Consider the following 20715-nt stretch of genomic DNA (forward strand, 5'->3'; position numbering starts at 1 on the left):
TCCCTGGCAGTGCTCAGAGAGTTAAGGATCCAGGTTGCTGCAGCGTAGGTTGCAGATGCAGCTCGGATCCAGTGTTGCTGTGGCTGTGGTGTAGGCCTGCAATTGCAGCTCTGATTCAACCCCTAGCCCAGGAGCTTCCATATGCCACAGATGCAGCCCTAAAAAGAAAAAAAAAAAATGCATTTAAAAAGAAGATTAAGGAGTTCCCACTGTGGCTCAGCAGGTTAAGAACCTGACAAGTCTCTGCAAGGATGCAGGTTTAACCCCTGGCCTCGCTCAGTGGGTTAAGGATCTGGCGGTGCCATGGGCTGTGGTATAGGCCGGCAGCTGCAGCTCCAATTTGACCCCTAGCCTGGGAACTTCCATATGCCAGTAGGTTTGACCCTAAAAAGCAAAAAAAAAAAAAAAAAAAAAAGCCTTGTCTAACAGAATGGATGGACAAGGTCCTACTCTATGGCATAGGGAACTATATTCAGTATCTTCGAATAAATCGTAATGGAAAAGAAACAAAAACCCAAAAAGAGCCTGGCTTCTCTCCACTCCCTCCATCCCTAGAGCCTTCCTCCTACACAAACCCAGGGCCAAAGAGAGCCCTCTAGAAAACCTGGTCAGTCCAGATCATGGTAGGCAGGGGATAGCCAGGACAATCGGTGACATTTCTGCCAAGAGTGGAGACTGGCAGAGGGGTATGAGGAAGAGCAGCAAAATGGAGACAGAGAACGCGGCCCAAATTATTAAAATCCTGAGCGATTAAACTGACGAAAGCAGGCAACAAAGGCAAAACACGCTCAGCTACTTTGAGTGATCAGTTTAATTTTCACCAGCATATCTCGGATCTTCCGTTTAAAAACTTTTTATTGACAGCACCATTGAACATCTTTCACTTCACAGCCATATGCATCCATGCACACATCGACGGGGGGAACCCACATGCAATTAGGAATGAATTATTGGAACTTCGTATCTTAGCGTTTTAAGAATTCCCCCGAATGTGACAATTATACTTTGGCAAAATCGCCTGTGACGACAGAAGGAAGGCTTCAAGCAACAAAACTCCACGGTACTGTAACATCATTTCAGACCTCTGGGAAGGGGTCACGCTCCCTCGAAAATCATTGTCCTTTCCAGATTCTTGCCATTAGAATTCGGAGCAGGTTCAGTGTCTCTGGCTTGGCCTTGGACCAGGAGGAAACCACTGACCCAACTAGCAATATTCAAGAAAGTTCCATGTAAACAGAAAGTCCAGAATGAAACACCTGAAAAGAAAAGCTCTAGAAAAAAACAAACATATTTTCATGAGCCAAACCCCAAATTCATGAGGACATTTAGATTACAGGAGGACTAGGGTCTGATGTGAGTTCCATTTGAGCAGCTAGTTTCCTGAACCCCTAACTTCATTCCTGCTTTATTCTTGCGGCGAAACATGTGCAAATACACACAGAAGCATGAATAGGTGACAGTTTATCAAGGGAACAACAGGCGTATACAATAAGTAGCCTTGCTCAGTCCACACTAGAAACCCCAATTAGTCATCTTTCCTTATTTTTTTGAAACCAGTCTTTCTTTGCAGACTTTAATTGCAAGAGTGTGAAGATACATTAAACACGGGATAATTTAAGAGCAAGAACTGTATTTTGTCCTCTTGGAAAAAGAAATGAATATAATTTGGCAAAGGATTGGGTTAAACATAAACAAGACAGAATTTTTTTTAATATCTGAAGTTATTAGCACTAAGATGAGCTGCTTTTCAGAAACCAATAACAAGAAATACGATCAAGTTCCAAATCAGTAGAAAATTAAACTCCTTAACTCAAAGAATCGATTGTGCTGATGTAACCCTTTCTCATTTAGCAGTGGATTCATCAAACTGAGGCTATTTATGAGTTGAAGAGGGTCACAGAATAGTAAGAACAAATGCATTGTTTTTTTGGTTGCATTCGCTGTTACATGACTGATCTGCATAATCTGGTTTGTAAGGGCCTTATTTTTTCCCAATTACGTTTTTCTTTAAATGTCCAAGTTCCTATGTAAAGATGACAGTATTCTTTGTAAATAGTTTGACACCACCTTTAAACGTATTTTTTTAAAGAGCAAATTTGGTTGGTTATATTAAAAGGAGTATTGGGCCCTGGAAAGGCTTTCGTCAACAACACCCCGAGTACTCTCAGATTAAGTCAGTGGCTCAGAACTAGGAGCTATTCTGCTCCTCAGGGGACCTGTGACAATGTCACACCTTGGGGGGATGCTGCTGGGCATCTAGCAGGTCGAGGCCAAAGGGTGCTCCTAAAAACCTACAATGAGCAGGACAGCCCCACACCACAAGGAGTTATGCAGCCCAGTATGTAAATAACGCCTGAGACTGAAAGAGCATAACAAACGCTCTTGCTACCTCAAAAGGCAGCTGCCTTATTATAATCCAAAATCTACCCCAGTGGTTTTTTGATGTTCAAAGCACCCATCCTGACAGTACTTCGCAAGCTCCTGACTGACCCCGTCTAGGGTTTGGCCCGCTAGTGGTCAAAAAAGAAAAAAGAGAAGACAACTAATATGGAGACTCTTCCAAATTCTTCCTCAGTGTCTCCCGTTATTATTGATGGTTTATCAAAAACTTGAAAGGATGATTTTTTTTGGTCAGCAATGGAGACGGATAGCCCTGTGGATATTCGCAATGGCCAAATATCATGGGGGGGAAAGTACCTTCTATTTTCAAAAGCAGAGTTGGAAGTTGGAAAGTAAAAGCGGACACAGTATTTCCTATAGTTGGTGTTGAAAGAGAGCAGAAAGGACTCTTGGCACAGAAACAGGTGATAGTAAGGGCTGCCCTCTGTGTGCCCGATCCTGCCCCTCCACATGGAGGATCGCCCAGACTTTTAAAAAATTGTTTTCAGTTCTTAGAAAAAAGAGAGAGAATTTTCTAGAAGGAACCTAAGCACACAGGAATGCTAAACTGAGTACGTTTCCAATCTCAACAAAAAAGGCAGTGTTGTTTAAACTCGCTGTCCATCAGGCACCACTGCCACATCACAGGGCTGCTTCAAAGGGAAAAAGACAATCCTTGCCTTTCCTTGGGAGAACTGAAATGCAGAACAACTGAAGGGAGAGTAAAACCCAAGCGAAAATACCATACAGCAGGCATCATGGTGCCGGAGACGGCAGATGCCAGCACCTAACCCGAAACAAAAATATTGCACTTAATTAGCTTGTTTGGACATTATTAAACACACAGGGCCAAACTACCTTCAAAAGATATTCTTTCACATTGACTATACTTCATAATCTGGTATGTTCATAAATGTCCATCAAGATAACTTTGTGAGGTTAGATTTAATTATACTGGAATTAAGGGCCTTTTACTTGCCAGAAAAAATACTTTAGAGATTAATGAAAGCACCTTATTTGAACGCAAAGTAATATGCATTCCTTTAGCCAGTGGCACTAAAACTGTAAAATTGTATTTTTTTTCCCTTTTCATAAAAGCAGAGTGATTTGAAATCAAATTAGACCTTCAAATCTGGAAGAAAGAGATTTCTCCTTTGGCTCCAATCAATGCATCTCAACCAACAATTACATGAGAGAATTTGGTCCACGTATCACTGTGATGAGTTTCATAGAGAATCCTCTGTTTTGTGTGGGTACATGTCATACTTTTAATATCAAAAATAAAAACTAAAATGTCTTCTATTTACCCCTGTTTTTAGCTATTAAGTATATACACACGATATCATATACTATAAAATACTGAGTATATATGCTCAATAAACTCCTAGGGATAAAACATATTCAGGCATTTTCCTATTTACCTAATTCACAGCCAATTTAAACCCAGAGAATACATTTTCAAAGAATAAAAAAACTGCCCATCCTACTGATCACAGCTGCTTCCTTATTTCAGCCTTACAACGGAAAACCAAGACATGGTGTCTTAAATGGAGTTTGTGCTGAAAAGCGTGGGTGTTTTGCTGTTCCCGGGGCCACATTTCTGAGGAGTCCTGTACAAATGCTAAACAGGATTCCATGCTTAGCGCCTCAGAGATTGTCATTTTCAGACCATTTGCAATCTATCAAAGAATCTAGCTCTTTAGAAAGGCACTTCCCATTTGGAGACTGTTCTGGTTTAACTACGGCTGCCTAAACACGTTAAATACCGATGTTTCTCCAATACTAATACAGGTCAGTTATGGAACCAAATCAGATTCTAATACATTTATTTGAATTTGGCAATATGAGTCAGAGATATGAAAGTGTAAGCTCCTCAAAGCACATTCAAGGCAGCAATGTAATTAATTCTCATTTCTCCCTTGGATATCTACTTTTCCATCAAATTACCAGTTGGCAACGATAATCAATACTTAAAAGCTGTCTAAAAGCAAGTCAATCTAGCTGCTGCTTCTTCTTTTTTTTTTTTTTTTGGCAAGAACGCATCTTCAATGCCATATGTTTTTCTATCCCAGGAATACTCATTTACTCCTGGTAAATGCTGCATAGATGAATGTGATCATATAAAAGAAGACTCGGAAATTTAGGCAGGTAGGCAAATCATTAATAAGCAAGAAATGAAAACCATCCCAACTGGACCGACTCTCAAAGAGGACCGTGTCACACGTTAAGAAGTAGAAATGTTCCCATGCTTCCAAGGGGTTAAAACAAAAACAAACAAACAAAAAACCATCTTCTATATTTAAACATTTGAAACATCCTATCACTGTAGTTCAGTTCACAGCAGAAAGCGCTTTTCTCTCTAACCCCCCCAATGAAGACATGGTCAGCATGCATTTTGTTCCTGCCTTTCCCCACCCCCAACAAGCTCGACTTCCTCTAATGTTCAGAGAATGCGTTCCACTTTACCAGGTATGCACTTTACATTTATTCAAAAATGAGTCAAAGAAAAAAATTTTCTGCAGGACCACCTAACTTTCCTTTTTTGTGATCTTCTAGCAGAATGGAAAAGAAGTCTGCTAGAAAGAATTACAGTTCGAGCTATTCTATCATGGTTCGGAAGGGTTTTCCGAGTACTTGGTATGACCTCACCTGAGAGTCAGCTAGAAGGTCGAATCAATTTGAAAAACAAACTACTGTGAATCCTGTGCCCACAGCCATTGAGTCCCACGGCCTTCGACGTCCCTGATGGGGCGACCTAGTGCATGTACTTCAGAAAATAGGTGTTCAAACGGAAGGGCTGGAGAGCGCCGTGAAACACCCAGGATGGTGTGAAGGGTTCTCAGCCACACAGCAATCAACCACCACCCCCAAGAGCCAACCCCTTAGTGAACACGGAGCTTGCACACTCAGGGCTGATTGGTGCCCACAACCCACAAAGCTCGTGCCACAAGCCAGGCTAGTGGTTCCAAAGTGCCTTATCTCTACAGTCTTACTTGTGCAGGCACCAGATTAAAAATGCGTGCTGTTGACGCAATGCGAGTTCTCCTGAGTTTTGCTAAGAGCTTGTCCATAGCCACTTAGACAACCTCCCAAAGGTACTTCAACAGCCACGTCTGCTGTTTCTCGTCGACCGAGGCCATCCACGGGCACCATGTCCAGTGGGGGACCGCCGTTGTGCTCTGCGCAGCCGTTGACGTGGGCCAGTGGCAGTGCCCCTGGGGGACAGCACAGCTGCTTGGCACAGCCCTTGGAGATGCAGGGCGAGCTGCAGAGCACCTGCAGGTCCTTGTGCTCCAGGGCCTCCTTCAGGTCCACCTTCTCCAACTGGATGGTCACGCTGTGGATTCCCACGTTGTGGAAGATTTCTCGAATCTTTCTAGTGGCATCCTGATCGCCCCTGTCCTGCTGACACTTGATGTGCAGAGTGGCAATGATCTTCCCACTTATAAGTTCCCAGATGTGGACTTCGTGAACACTGCTGATTCCAGGCACCGCAGACAGTTTACTCACTAGAACAGGGAAGAGCAAGCGATACCCAAGGTGAGGGCTTCACCTGAAACACGGAGCCACCAGGGGACGGATATGGCCCCTTTAAGCATTCTCACCGGAATGATGCAGTTACTAAGAATAACAGGAAAAAGTAGCTGGACTTATATGGGCACACTGTCCCACAGCCCTCCCCCTGCTCTCTGAATTCCTCTATCAGGCATTGTTAGCCCCTAAAAGGCAATTCCAGCAGGTTCCCTTGCGGTGCAGATTAAGGACATCGCGTTGTCACTGCTGCGGCTCGGGTCACTTCCATGGTGTGTGTTCGATCCTTGGCCCAGGAACATCCATAGGTCAAAAAGCAGGGAAAAAAAAAAAATGCCCAGGGTTGTTGAGTTTACAAGGGATTGGAAGCTCTGGTGGACTGGATGGAAATAGAAGCTAGGGATGCCTTTTTTCAAGAGGATTTGGCAATATGGATCCAAAACCTTTACTAGCAATTCTAATAATTGAAAGGAAATAAATAACCAAATATTTATGTACAAGAATGGTTTGGACAATGCTTTTATATTAATGAAAAAAATAGAAACAATAAGGAAATCATTAAATCACTTATGTGAGAGAATATGATATAGCTGTGAAAAAAGTTGCATATTTAAGGATATGAGAAAAGGTAAATAAGGTATTTTGGGGGCAAAAAAGCAAATGGTGAGACTATATATACGGCATGATCTTTTTTCCTTTTTTTTTTTTTAACATCAATGTGTATACATGCAAAAAAAAACGTTTTGTTTTATGGAATACCTGATACAAAAACATGACGAGTGGTCATTGCTGGGTGGTAGGATTATGAGAGATTTCTGCATTCTTATTCAGGCTCTTCTCCATTTTCCATACTTTCTAAAATAAGTATGTATTTAGAAAGATGCTATTGAATGGTAATCATGAGCAACGTGTAGCCAGCTAGAGCTTGAATCCCCATTTAGTCATTTACCACGTGCATGACCGTGGGTAATTCGCTCAGTCCCTCTGTGCCTCAATTTCATCTATAAATTAGGAATGATCAATAGTGATCATGATTATTTTAATCCTATGAGTTAATATAAGGAAAGCACTTGGAACGATATTACCTTGCATGGAATAAGAGCCACAGCAGTTACTATTGTTATTACAATTTAATTTTTCTTTCTTTCTTTCTTTTTTGCTTTTTAGGGCCACACCTGCAGCATATGAAAGTTCCCAGGCTGGAGGCTGAATCAGCGCTGCAGCTGCCGGCCTACGCCACAGCCACAGCAACAACGGATCCAAGCCGCATCTGTGACTTCAGCTCACACATCTCAGCTCACAGCAACACAGGATGCTTAACCCACTGAGCCAGGCCAGGGATTGAACCTGTGTCCTCATGGATACTAGTCAGATTTGTTTCTGCTGAGCCACGACAGGAACTCCACAATTTAATTTTTTCAACATTTGCTTTTCACATTGCCTGTGAACAGGCAGCATAAGCCCATATATATCGCTGATTGTGGTGTATATGTTTATTTTGTTTTTTCCATAGGGAAACTAGTCCCTGGAAGGAAAACAATGCTGTATATCGGAGCCTCCTTCACCTCTGTCCTCCTCTGCCCAGAGCATGGGGCAGAGATGGGCTCTGCAGGACAGTCCCGCAGTAAATCCTGCCTCTGAGGAGAAAGCCTAGTGATGGCCGTGCAAGGCGTTCAGATCCATCAAATCTCATTTCAGCTACTGGTCATGAAATCACGTCTCCCAACTCTCAGCTGCAGAGGGGACCTGGGCTCTAGTTTGTATTTGCCAGCTCACGGGTGAAGCAATGATGGAGAGAAAAAGAGCCAATCTGCACAGAAACTGTCTTCTTTTAAACACCCCATCTCCATCCAGAAACACGAGGAATAAAGGTGCATGTTGGGTTTCTCGCCAGTATGCGGAGCGCCCCATTTAGACATTTTACAATGTCTCTAAAATTTGTATCCTCAGATACACATAAATTCGAGTTTGACCTGTTGGAGCAAAGCAAACAGATTCCCTCCTGAATGAGGTCATGAATCATCTGAATTTACACATGGTCCATGCAGGTCCCTGGAGGCCTAGCGTTCAGGATCTGGTGGTGTCACTGCTGTGGCTCGGGTTCGATCCCTATCCTGGGAACTTTCACATGCCATGGGCGTGGCCGAAAAACCCAAACATGGTCCACTTTACTGTGTTACTAAGACACACGGTGACTTACGTGCCCAGAAAAGTCAGTTAACTAGAAAGCAGGATCTAGAATACAAATGAGTAACTCGTGTTTTCAAAATAGGGGGAATAAAAATCAAGTTCGGGGCAGAGTGGCCTTATCTGAGCTAAAATAAATCTCTGACGTGAACAGGTAAACAGATGGCTCAGGAATAGGTGGTACCCTGGCACATCGGCAGTCGAGTCGGAGAACCATGGGCTATAAAGGACCTTCCATTCCTGGAGCTGTGAGTCATCTTACTAGGCAACAGAAAGCTGGATGAACATCTCCATTGCCTGGGGCTTAGTGTATCTCAGGACACACACACCCAGCACGGCTCTCAAACAATGCTGGCCCTTTGGCCTGAAGAACATTAAGTGGGCAAGAGTTCCAGGTCAGGGTCGCCTGACTTACTCAGCTCCTCCATGTTGACACCTTTAGGGACCATCTGCAGCAGAATGGCAGCGGTCTCCTTGATGAGCGGGAAGGCGGAGGACAAAATGATGATGACCATGACGACAGTCAGGCTGGGGTCGATGTAGCACTGCCAGTTACACGGGTCCTCCTGTTTCAGGGGAAGCACGTAGAATATGATGGCTGTGATCACCACAACCACTGACCCCAGTGCGTCTCCCATCACGTGCAAAAGCACCCCTGTCGGGAAGAAAGATAGGAAAATGGATAAATCCCAGATCTGGGTTTGGGAGCCACGTGGCACTGGGGGACTTGGGTTCCCAAGTGTTTTAACACCCATCGCTATCCGTTGTCTCTTTGGTTAGAACAGCAGGCTGGATTGGAACGCAAAAGCAATGGCCACTGCTTCTCAGAAAGCAAAACCTCCGTCCATCGTCCCAGGACCCGGAGAACCTGGAACAGCTTGGGAAGGTTCTGCGCTGAGTCTGAAGAGGGATTGTGCCCGTTCATGGTGCCACATCGCTGCCACCCACTGCCCATCAAAGGGCACCAAGCCGGAAAACAGACGCTGTGCAACTGGTTTTGTTTTTTTCTTCAAGACAGGTGTCTGCTTTAAATTGCTTCAGACATTTTTGAGAAGAAAGGGAACTAAGAGATAACCAAGAGTGGTTCTTTTTATGCTTTGTCTTCCCTCTACAAAGGAGGTGTAGATCCATTTTCCTGGATTTATGGGAGATGTATGGGAGATTTTGATCCATTTTCCTCCTCCCTAAATGCTTTTACCTATTCTCACTTAGTCTGTAGTCACTGAAGTTGCATTTGGTTTCAGAGGTCCTCCGGAACTGTGACTCCAGCAACATTCCCACTAAATAAAGAGCCCTTGGTCACAATAAAATGACATTGAAATTCTACAGATAAAAATCACAAAAACTGTGGATGCCTTTACCTATGGGACCCACATCGAAAGTTTCGATTATGATACAGAAAACATGTCATCCTAGCAAAGTAGATCTCCGAGTTCAGCTGTTTGTTAGACGGAGATGAAACTGGGATTTAGTGAATGAGGTGGAGATGCGTCAGAAGGATTATAAATGATGAGCACCAAGTATTTTTTCCCACAGGAAGCAACATCAGAATCTTGCTCGTCAGTGCATGGTTGGCAAAACAACAGCTTCCGCATCACCCAGAAGCTGGTGAGAAATGCAGAATCTTAAGCCCCACCTCCGACCTGTTGAATCTGATTCTGCATTTTAATAAGATCCCCAGGTGATTCAAATGCAAAAAAAAAAAAAGGTGCCAAAGCACCGCTCTAGAAGAAAGCCTATAGATTAAGATCTGTTTCTCCAAATATCCCAGATTCACCTGGTAGAATTCACATAGCCTCACTTAGAACAGGCTAATTTTTCCTCTTGGCAACAGTTTTAGGATTCTGAGTAGCATCATAGGCAAAATGGCATTTTGTAAACACTCTGAATATAACTCATGGCAACTTTTCCCCAAAAAAATACAAGAATAAAAAGAATCCCCATATTTCCTTCTGACTGAATGTTTATGGTACTAGGATCCTGATTCAATAAACACATTAAATAGCCCCCTTTTCAAATTCCATGCCCCCTGCTGCCCACCTCACCCCCAGAGGAGCTCCTTCTGCCTCAGTCCCACCTCGACCACAAACAGAAACTCAAAACAGTCCCAAGAGTTGGTCTCTATACCTTGTTCGTCCAGGAGGAACTGAAAACTCAAACTTTAAGCTTTTCCAGGGCAGCATACAAATATGAAGACCTGGAGTTCCCCCTGTGGTATAGTGGGTTAAGGATTCCCAGTTCTCTGTGTGATGAAGGTCACAGCTGCTGCTCGGATTTGATCCTGGTTCTGGGAACTTCCATGTGCCACAGGTGCAGCCAAAAAAAAAAAAAAAAAAAAAGAAGGCTAAATATTACCCATGTGTACTCAACACTCAACATCATTTTTACTGCCTGAGATTGTCTGTTTTGGGGTTTTTTTTTCCATGAACTCTTTTTCAGTAATCTCTGTCTTTTAGTTAATACTCCTAACTGTAATGCAAGCCAACACATAGGCGCTGGGCACGTGTGCATGGCATGTGCATACGCAGCATGTATTTACACAGTAAGTCCTCTTAAGGTCTTTCTGAGATGGTTACTCTCTTCATTTTACAAATGAGGAAACTGAGGCACAGAGTAACTAAGTAACTTATCCAAGATCACACAGCTAGAAAGCGTTTGAGTGGGGACAGAAGTCTGGCTAGCCTGACCAAAGAACCACTGTGCCTCCTAAGTCCTAAATTCTAGTTTCAGCTTCCACTTCTGAAAAATATCTCACTCTTAGCCCCTGTGAATTACACGAAAGGGTGTTCAAACTTACTGTTCACATAATCCACAGTAAGAATCATATTTTGCACCCCAGCCCATGCACAAACATACCCCGAAACACAGGTTTTGTGAAAAAACAAGACTTGACCTTACAGATGATTTATTACTGTTTTCTATTCTATTTCATTTAATTCTAGTTAATTTCTTTTTTTTTGTCTTTTTTAGGTACTAGAACCCAAGGCATATGCAGGTTCCCAGGCTAGGGGTCAAATCAGAACTGCAGCTGCTAGCCTACACCACAGCCACAGCAATGCCAGATCCGAGCCATGTCTGCAACCTACACCACCGCTCACAGCAAACACGGGATCCAAGGCACATCTGTGACCTGCACCACAGCTCACAGCAAACACAGGATCCTTAACCCACTAAGCGGGGCCAGGGATCGAACCTGCGTTCTCATGGATGCTAGTTGGATTGGTTTCCACTGAGCCACGACGGGAACTCCAATTCTAGTTAATTTTCTAAATGCTGATCCTACGCTACTAAATTGATTTTATGACCCAAACTACTGTGATCTTTAGTTTGAAAAACTGCTTATGGCATCGTTTCACTAAATTCCTGAGATTGGTTATTGCAGTGTGTTTTCTGGCCTCCTGTGCAAATATGCTCTTTATCTTCGGGGGACCACAGTCCACTGGCAGGATTGTGAGATAAGTGTGTCAGTAACTTCTAGAGGGAAGATCATTCCCTGGGAAGGAAAATCTCAGGAAAGGCTTCTCCAGATACAGCTTGGATCTGATGTTGCTGTGGCTGTGGTGTAGGCCAGTGTCTGTAGCTCCAATTCGACCCCTAGCCTGGGAACCTCCATATGCCGCAGGTGCGGCCCTAGAAAGACAAAAAAAAAAAAAAAAAAAAAAATGATACGAAAGAACTTATTTATAAAACAGAAACAAATACACAGATTTCAAAGTAAAACTTATGGTTATAAGAGGAAACCACGGGGGGGAGGGATAAATTAGGAGAATGGGATTAATATATACACACTATTATATATAAAATAGATAACTGGAGCTCCCTGGTGGCACAGCAGGGTAAGAAGCTGGTGTTGTCCCTGCAGCGGCTCAGGAAAATTGAACCAGTGCAGGTTCAATCCCTGGCCTGAGAACTTCTGTGTACCTTGGGCTTGGCCAAAATTTTTTAAAAAAATTAGGCATTCCCATTGTGGCTCAGCAGGTTACAAACCTGACTAGTATCCATGGGGATGCAGATGTGATCCCTGGCCCAGGACTTGAACCAGACCTGCCGGACTAAGCCCTGCTCACCCCTCGATAAGTTGCCTTAAATGGTGGGGGGCAGGGAGACAGTTGAGGGATCGAGGTGAGCCAGGGAAGGGGTGAAGAGAAGGACAGAAACATCCAGAAAGGAGTGTTCACTCCGGACCAGCGAGTCCTTCAAGTGTGAGGACAGGATGAGCCACACTGGGAACTCTGGAACGTGTTTGTTAGAAGGCATTTTTTTTTATTCCATTGGCATGAAAGAAACAGTAAAGGAAAATGAAGAAATGATTTTTGTTCACAAGAATTCCCGTAACGATTTATTCCCTGAAGGTCTGGGGCACAGTCCTGCTCTCTAAAGCCGTGGCTAAAATGTCCCAAAGGTAGCCATTCACCGGTCTGTGGGCACTGAGAAGCCAGCCATCCTGCATGGGCACCGGGGTATCCTGAGAGAAAGCGCCAGACATGTGAAGGAGGAGCCCAGGACACCAGTCCTGTCTCCACCGCTAGCCGGGTGAGCTGGGTAGTCCCCAGACCCGCTGGTCCCTTTTTCTCATCTAGAGGGAAGGGCTGGGAGTCCAGTTTCCCTGGGGCCTTTCCAGCTTTAAGACACTGTGCTCCTCCTCCGAGTCGTGGCTTCCAGATGAGGACCCGGGACCCAAGGTAAGGCCAGCCTTCCCCTTGGCCAGAAATATGGAAAGGCTCGCGCCGGTCACCGCTAGGGCCCTGCGCTTCCCTGTCCTGAAGCACCCTAGGCTGGAGCCCAGCAATTCTACTCACCACGAGACGATCAAGAGGACCCACCTCACAAAAAAAGCTGTTACAAGGGCAAAGCGACCCATTCGTGAACGGTGTCTGGCCCCGAGCATGCAGGCCATAAAGATGGTAGCTGGGTTTCCTCCCAGGTGCCTGAGCCCTTTTCACAACAACCCCATGAAGAGGGTACTATGAGTCTCCTCATTTTAAAGATGAGGGACACGGAGGCTTAGAGAGGTTCAATAACTCGCCCACAGTCACACTGTTCTCAAGTGGCAGAGCTGGGACCCAAACCCAGGCAGCTGGAACCCAAAGCCCAATCATTCCGACACTGAATTGTTTACCTCCATCAGAAGCTAGAGGTACATGGGTCCCTGTGGACCACAAGGCTCAGCTAGGTAGGCCAAGGCACCTTTCCACTGTGACGTCTTTCTACCGGGGGATTCCAGCAGCTGTGGGCTAAAAATTAGCAAGATCAGAGTTCCCGTCATGGCACAGCAGAAACAAATCTGACTGGTACCCATGAGGATGAGGGTTCGATCCCTGGCCTCGCTCAGGGGGTTAAGGATCCAGCGTTGCCATGAGCTGTGGTGTAGGTGGCAGACGTGGCCGGGATCCCACGTTACTGTGGCTGTGGTGTAGGCCGGCAGCTGCAGCCCAGATTCGACCCCCAGCCTGGGAACTTCCATATGCCGCAGGTGTGGCCCCAAAAAGCAAAAAATAAATAAATTTAAGAAAACGAAAATAAAAATTAGCAAGATCAACTTTCCAAACATGGTCCCAACATCTACTGGGGCCTACTCTTCACTCTTTGCTTCTTTCTATCTACCTGGTCTCTTTCTCTGTAATGGAAGAGAAGGAATAATCAATCATTTCACTTGTATGTGAATCTTAAAAAAAAAAAAAGCTCACGGAGACAGAGAACAGGTTGGTGGCTGACGAGGGGGCGGCCGGGGGCGGGGGGTCAGGTGAATGGAGCCAAAAGGTACAAGTTTCTAGTTATAGGAGAAATAATACATGGAAATGCAACATATGTCATGGTAACTATAATTGATAATACTGAATCATATATTGCAAAGTTGCCAAGAGAGTAGATCTTAAAAGTTCTCATTACATGCAAAAAAAAAGCTATGTATGACAGTGGATGCTAATAGACATTGTGGTGATGGGTTCACTATATATACAAAGATCAAATCATTATGTTGTACACCCGAAATTAACATGCTATACGCCAATTACTTCTCAATTTAAAAAGAACAAAAAATTAACAGAATGTGCTTTGAAAAGATAAAGTGCTATGATGGAAAACTCTATCTTAAAAACCTATTATATGTATATGGATGTATATGTAAGCTGAATCTAAAAAAAAAGGAAGGATAAATTAAAGAATTATGAGTTTTCATCAGAGAGTCTCTTCCCCAAAAGACTCACCACCACACCTTTTAGGAATTCCCATGTTGCAGTTAAAATTTTTTAAGCTAACTCATTTACAAATTTTTGGAGCTCGTGTGTTGCTGCTGTTTCCTGACTCTCCCTCCAAACCCATTCTGGGTACCACTTTGTCGAGGAGATGTGAGTCTCAGACATGAAGGCATCATTGGCTGTTCTTTGTACTATTTCCCTCTAAGTCACGAGACAGGCTTCCCCAAACACGCAGAGGTAATGATCTTTGCATAATCTCTGCTGACATTTTCCATCAGACTGGAGACTGACCCTCAGGATTCCTTCTGCAGCAAACTTGTGCTGGAAAGCAAACCTGTGCCCAAGGCGCTGGAAAGGGGACATGTGGTGCACCTGTTGGTGTCTGGTGAGTAAGGCACACCTGAACTCCCTGGGCTGAACTTCACCCTGGGCTTGTGACCCTGAGCACAGGGCAGGAGGAGCGCTAGTGATGTGCTTTCCACGTGGCACCCCAGAACCCCCACTGTGGGCCTGGAGGTGGAGTGTCAAGAGAGCCCTCAGCCCCACCCAGGAGCAGCTTTCAGGCTGAAGCCACAAGGGGACAATCAGGGTCATTCAGCAGGGTCCTCAGGACATAACCTGAGAGGGCAGCCCCTCTACTCTCTCCCAACCTTTATCAAAACGATATTCAATTCAAATCAGCTGCATTGTATGTTAGCAATATCCACAAGCAGACAAAGTCAAGCAGCAGCATGCCACGGATGCGTGAGGCCCTGGAGCAGGCAGCAAGAGCAGAGCCTAAGCAGAGCAAGGATAAATCATTAGCAGCTCTGTTTCCCTTAGAATCGATGCCCTGATTAGGCAAGAGACCAAGGTCATAGTCTCGGCATGTCACGGCCTACTTTCTAACACACCTGTGACAAGGCACACAGAAAGGAAGCACACAGCCCAGTCCACAAGTAACACTGCAAAGGATTTCAGCCCGGCCCCCAATCAATCCTACCTCTGATATTCAGGGCTTCGGACTTTTTCTCCTTTTTCATCATCTCTTCCGGTTCATTCTGGGTGTTCAGGGAATCACCTGCATTCAAAGAAGAAACCTTGTGTTGTGTATAAGTTCTACAAACAAAAAGAACCAAGGGACTCAAAAACAAGTTCCGTTATTTTCAATTCCAACTAGCTTATCAGACCCCCCCCCCCCGCCCGCCCTTCCAAATCACCCAGCCCAGAGCAGCACAGGTGGCCTTGGAAAAGCCTAGGGATTCACCTTTGAACTTCATTCACACTTCCATTCAAGTTAAAACAAAGAGGCGGTTCGAACCCACCCCCAAACCCAATAACCCCCGAGGGGATGGAAAGACAGGCGGAGGGGGAGGGAGAAAAACAAAGTTCAGGTAGCATCTAAAGAAGAGGCGAGGGTTGGGAGGGCTCTCTGTTGCCCAATAGCAATAACTGATTTCCCAGAAAATCAATACTCCTTTGCAGAGGGGGTGGGGGAGGGGAAAGAGGCAAAGGGGACCGAAGGATCCAGAAGGGGGGAAAATCGTGGGTAATATGTTCAGTTAACGGCAGAGACTTAAAGCCGGATTGCAGAGAAAATCGATTTAAAAAAAAAAAAAAAAAAGCAGACAAGCAAAAAAGAGGGCGTGGGGCGAGGAGGAATGGAGTGTATGCCGGAGGGAAAGGCCACGCGGACCGGAGGATGCAACCGAAAGGCACCTGCTACGTTTGAGAACACGGTCGCCCCCTTCTCGACCTTCCTGTCCAGCGAGGCCGCGCGGAGGGTCACGGCCGAGTCTCGGCCGGGGCCGGCGGGGCGGCGGCTGGCCAGCGGCCCTCGGCGCCCGGAGGATCCCCGAAAGCGCAGGGGATGCCGCCCCCGGCCGGCCGCTGCTGCTGCTGCTGCTGCTGCTGAAGCTGTGGGCGGCGGCGGCGGCGGCCGCAGCCGGCGAACCAGGCGGCGCAGTCCTGGAAGATGAGCAGCCCCAGCACGTTGACCGCCAGCCCCAGGGCGCCGACGATGAGCACCAGCTCCGGGTCATCGATGCGCTCGGGCCGGGCCAGGCGCAGCACGGCCTCCACGAAGATGGTGAAGCAGAGCGCGGTGAGGAAGACGGCGTTGCTGAGCGCGCCCACCACCTCGGCGCGGCCGTAGCCGTAGGTGGCGCCCAGGCCCCCGCGGGGGCGCCGCGCGATGTAGCCGGCGCTCAGGCCCACGCACAGCGAGATCAGGTCGGACAGCATGTTGAAAGAGTCCGACAGCAGCGCGATGGAGTTGCCCAGGTAGCCCGACACCAGCTCGGCCACGAAGAAGGCGACGGTGAGCACGAGCATGAAGAGCAGCCGGCACGTCTTGCCCGAGTAGCGGCCCATCTCCCTGCGCGACCGATGGCTCGGCGCCGCCGCGACAGGTGGGGCGCGGCGCCCGTGACTCCGCGGTGGCCTGGTCCCGCCTCTCGGCCGCCCTGCCTGCGGGCGCTGGGGCTTCTTATAAGGCGAAGGCGGAGGCGGAGGCAGAGTGGCCCGGGTACCCGCACGTCCAGAGTCTAAAGGAGGGGCCGCGCGGCCGTATCTCAGGGACCTCTCGCCGCCTCCCGGGCCCCTGCCCCTCCCTCGCGGCCCGGCCTTACTTGTCTGGCACGCGGCCACCGGCCAGCGTGTGTCTTCCCGAGGGCCGGGCCGGAGCGAGCAGAGAATGGAGCTGCCGAAAGAGGGGGCGTGCCTGGATGGCACCCGTCACCCCTAAGCATAGGAGGGGTTCACCCGTCCGCCCCGCTTCTCCGGTCCCTCTGATCACCCGGGCCGTGACTGTGGACTCTTAGTGATAAGGACCTTGACTGCCGCGGGGTGTGTTCGCCGTGGCGGACGTGAACGCCTTCGCGTACCTGCCCACACTGGGTTTTATGACAGAGTCCCTTTAACCCCGAGCACCAACCCTGCCCTTCCCAACGCTTCCTGGCCCACGCACGATCCGTGCAGTTTGGGCTGATTCCACCCTCAGCAGCCGCACTCCCCCCCCCCCCCCCCCCGCTATTTCATCCTTTCTTCTCGCTCACAGCCTTCATTGCTTCCGTCGCCCCTCCGGGGTACAGCATCACCTCTCTCCCCTTTTGGAAGCTTCGCTCACAAAGCCACCTTCCAGGGAGCCCTGGAGGAGCGCGCAGGTCCCACTTGTGTGAGCCTGACACTCCCGCCCAGCGGCCAGAAACGCACTTTCTCCGTGGTAGGCGCAAGCCAGGGGCGTTCTCCTCTGTGCACCTGACTCCTTCTCCATTGGAGAAAATACTCTGCTCACCCCGTGGGCCCCTGGTAGCATAACCGGATACTCAGAGTTCAGTGACTGACCTACATGCAGGCCTAGTCCAAATAGAGCCTTTCTGTTGACACTGAGCCCTGTTCCAAGTTACCAAGAAGAGGCCCGTCTCAGGGATTCCGGCAGAAACCAAGGACCCGTGTGGGCCCTTGAAGAGGGGTGCTCGCCCGTGGTCAGTTCGGGGACGGAGGTGAGGAGACCCTTGCAGGTTTCCTTACTGGCTTGTTTCAGATTTACACTCCTGTCTCATTCTGAAAAAGACCCAAGGGTGAAGGCTGATGACCTCGCTAATCGCTGCCCCATCCCCAACCGCTGAACTTTAACCATTCCTAAAAAAAAAAAAAAAAAATGCAAAAACACATCTGCTTTTGGCTTGGACATGAATAAAAATGCCTCACTCCAAAAAAGCCACAGAAGCCATTAGCACAATCTTCTAATTCAAGTCCCATAAAACCTGACCTTGTCTTTCAACAACCCCTGAGGGTCCTTAGCAAGCAGGCGAAAACCTCCTGGATCTGAGGGCTCCCCCTTATACCAGATGAGCCCCCCAATTCAGAGAGCCTGTTATGCACTCCATGCCCACCTCCAGGAAGGAAGGGGACTGTCCTACACTGAGAACCTGAGGAAATCCATCACTGAACGTCTCCTCTATGAATTCGTATTACAATGACCAAGAACTTAAAGCAAGGAGATACAGGCTGTTGAAAGTTTTGAAGCTGTGTGGGTTTGCAAGCCAGTCCTAATCGTCAGAGCCAGTTTTCACTACTGTGAAAAAGTAATAATATTTTAGTGCCCCCTCATAGGGTTGGGAGAGCTAAATGGCTTAGTAGGTGTAAAGTGATTATAACAGTGCTCTTATTATACAGATCATCACAGCAAGCACTCAATAAATGTCAGCTTTTTTTTTTTTCTTTTTTGGCTGCCCCATGGCATTTGGAGTTCCCAGGCCAGGGATCAGATCCGAGCCGCACCTGTGACCTAGGCCACAGCTGCGGCAACAATGCCTTCAACCCACTGTGCTGAGCCAGGGATCGAACCTGCAACCCAGCACTGCAGAAACGCTGCCAATACTGTCATGTGTCACAGCAGGAACTCCAGCTGTTTATTTATTTAGGAAAAAAAAAAAAAAGTTCCCCCTTTGGCTCTGTGGAAATGAACTCACCTAGTATCCATGGGAATGCAGGTTCAATCCCTGGCCTCACTCAGTGGGTTAAGGATCCAGCATTGCCATGAACCATGGCGTAGGTTGCAGATGTGGCTTGGATCCCACATGGCTGTGGCTGTGGTGTAGGCTGGCAGCTGCTGCTCCAATTTGATCCCCTAGCCTGGGAAGCTCCATATGCCGTGGGCGCAGCCCTAAAAAAAAAAGACAAAAAAAAAAGACAGGAAGAAAAAGAAGGTGTGGGGTGAGGAAGAAGAGACTAGGGGAGGGGAGTAAGACGGAAGTGGCCCAGAGGAGCACCTATTAGCCAGGCTAGTAGATGAGTGTTAATACAGAATGTTAGTATATAATCTACTAATACTGATTGGTACTAGTATTAATTATGAAGCACATGTGTAACAGAATTAGTATGGAGCCTCAGACAACACGCTCTAAGAGAAGAAGAGCGGTGCCATGCCAGAGCCCCAGACTATGAAACCTCTGGGACCTGGGACCTATGGATAGCAAGCCAAACAGTCCCAATAAGAGAGGGGCCTTTTGGAGATCATGCGACAGCACGAACACAATCCCTGCTGGCTGCCTTTCTTGGTTATTCACAACTACAAGAAAACCTGAGAGCAACAGAAAGAGATCCCCTGTGCCTGTTGCCCAGCCGTTCTCCTAACCCAGGCAGATAAGAACCACATCACAGCCCTGGAGAAGGCAGTGATGGATCTAGAAAGCCAGTGGCTGAGGAAGCCTGGGTGCGAGCTGTACTGCCCAGTTCCTGCCTTGAAGAAAGACTCAGGGTGTCAACCAAATATACCGAAGGATAACATTCTGACTAATATCTAACTATAATTATATATATAGTCGGGTGTGTGTGTGTATATATATGCACACATATAGGTTATACGTATATAATCTAAGTTAATTGTCCAAAACTTAAATGGCATCTATGGTTACTATAAATCATGAGGTTTCGTAGCTTCTGTTTATTGAGCTCTGACTCTCTTCCCAGCCCTGAGTCGAGTGCCTCATTGTCTCATTTCATCCGCACGACAGCCCCCTTAAGTACAGACAGAGTTCAGCGATATTGTGGGTTCGGTTCCAGACAACCTCAATAAAGCAAATGTAGCAATAAAGTGAGTCACATGAAGTTTTTGATTTCTCGGGGCACACAATGGTGATGCTGGCATTCCCATCGTGACTCAGTGGTCACGAACCCAACTAGTATCCATGAGGATGCGGGTTCAATCCCTGGCCTCGCTCAGTGGTTAAGGATCCAGCGTTGCCCTGAGCTGTGGTGTAGGTTGCAGATGTGGCTCGGATCTGGTGGTGTTGTGGCTGTGGTGTAGGCTGGCAGCTGTAATCCTTCTTTTATTCTAAACACATGAAAGGACTTAGAAGTTCACTCTTTCCTGGAACAGAATGGCATGTGCTACAATTTAGACAGTCAGATGATGACCCTCAAAATTCTTTTTACATTGTGTTTACATTGACCCAGAAACTAGCAACCCATTATTTTCTCTTTTTTTTAGAAATTGAAAAAGCAGCTATTTTTGTTTTCTTTTTTTAGCTCAACGTGACAAGAGATGGCCCTCCTTTCAGAGAAAAGAATGGACATCTTGTCCAAGGCCATATTCTATTTTTTTTAATTGACTTACAATGTTGGGATCATTTCTGCTGTACAGCAAAGTGATTCAGTTCTACATGGACACACGTCCATTCTCTTTCAGATTCTTTTCCCACATGGATGATCTCAGAATACTGGGTAGAGTTCCCTGTGCTAGACAGCACGTCCCTGTTGGGTAGACATTCCATTTACCACAGTGCATATATGTCCAAAGCCATACGCTTACTCAAAAGAAGAGGTACGGAGTTCTCATCATGGCTCAGTGATTAACGAATCTGACTAGGAACCATAAGGTTGAGGGTTCGATCCCTGGCCTCGCTCAGTGGGTTGAGGATCTGGTGTTGCCATGAGC

General features: G+C 46.8%; 1 protein-coding gene across 1 annotated transcript; it reads right to left on the bottom strand.

Annotated features, from left to right (window-relative positions):
- On the bottom strand, positions 794-18764 carry SLC30A10 (solute carrier family 30 member 10). Its single transcript, XM_003357627.4, is given in 5 exon segments — positions 794-5888; positions 8513-8752; positions 15277-15354; positions 15993-16109; positions 16112-18764. Coding segments are annotated over 5 exon segments (1470 nt in total). The 5' UTR covers positions 16647-18764; the 3' UTR covers positions 794-5388.

The sequence above is a fragment of the Sus scrofa genome, chromosome 10, assembly GCF_000003025.6.
Source record: "Sus scrofa isolate TJ Tabasco breed Duroc chromosome 10, Sscrofa11.1, whole genome shotgun sequence".
NCBI classification, from domain to species: Eukaryota; Metazoa; Chordata; class Mammalia; order Artiodactyla; family Suidae; genus Sus; species Sus scrofa.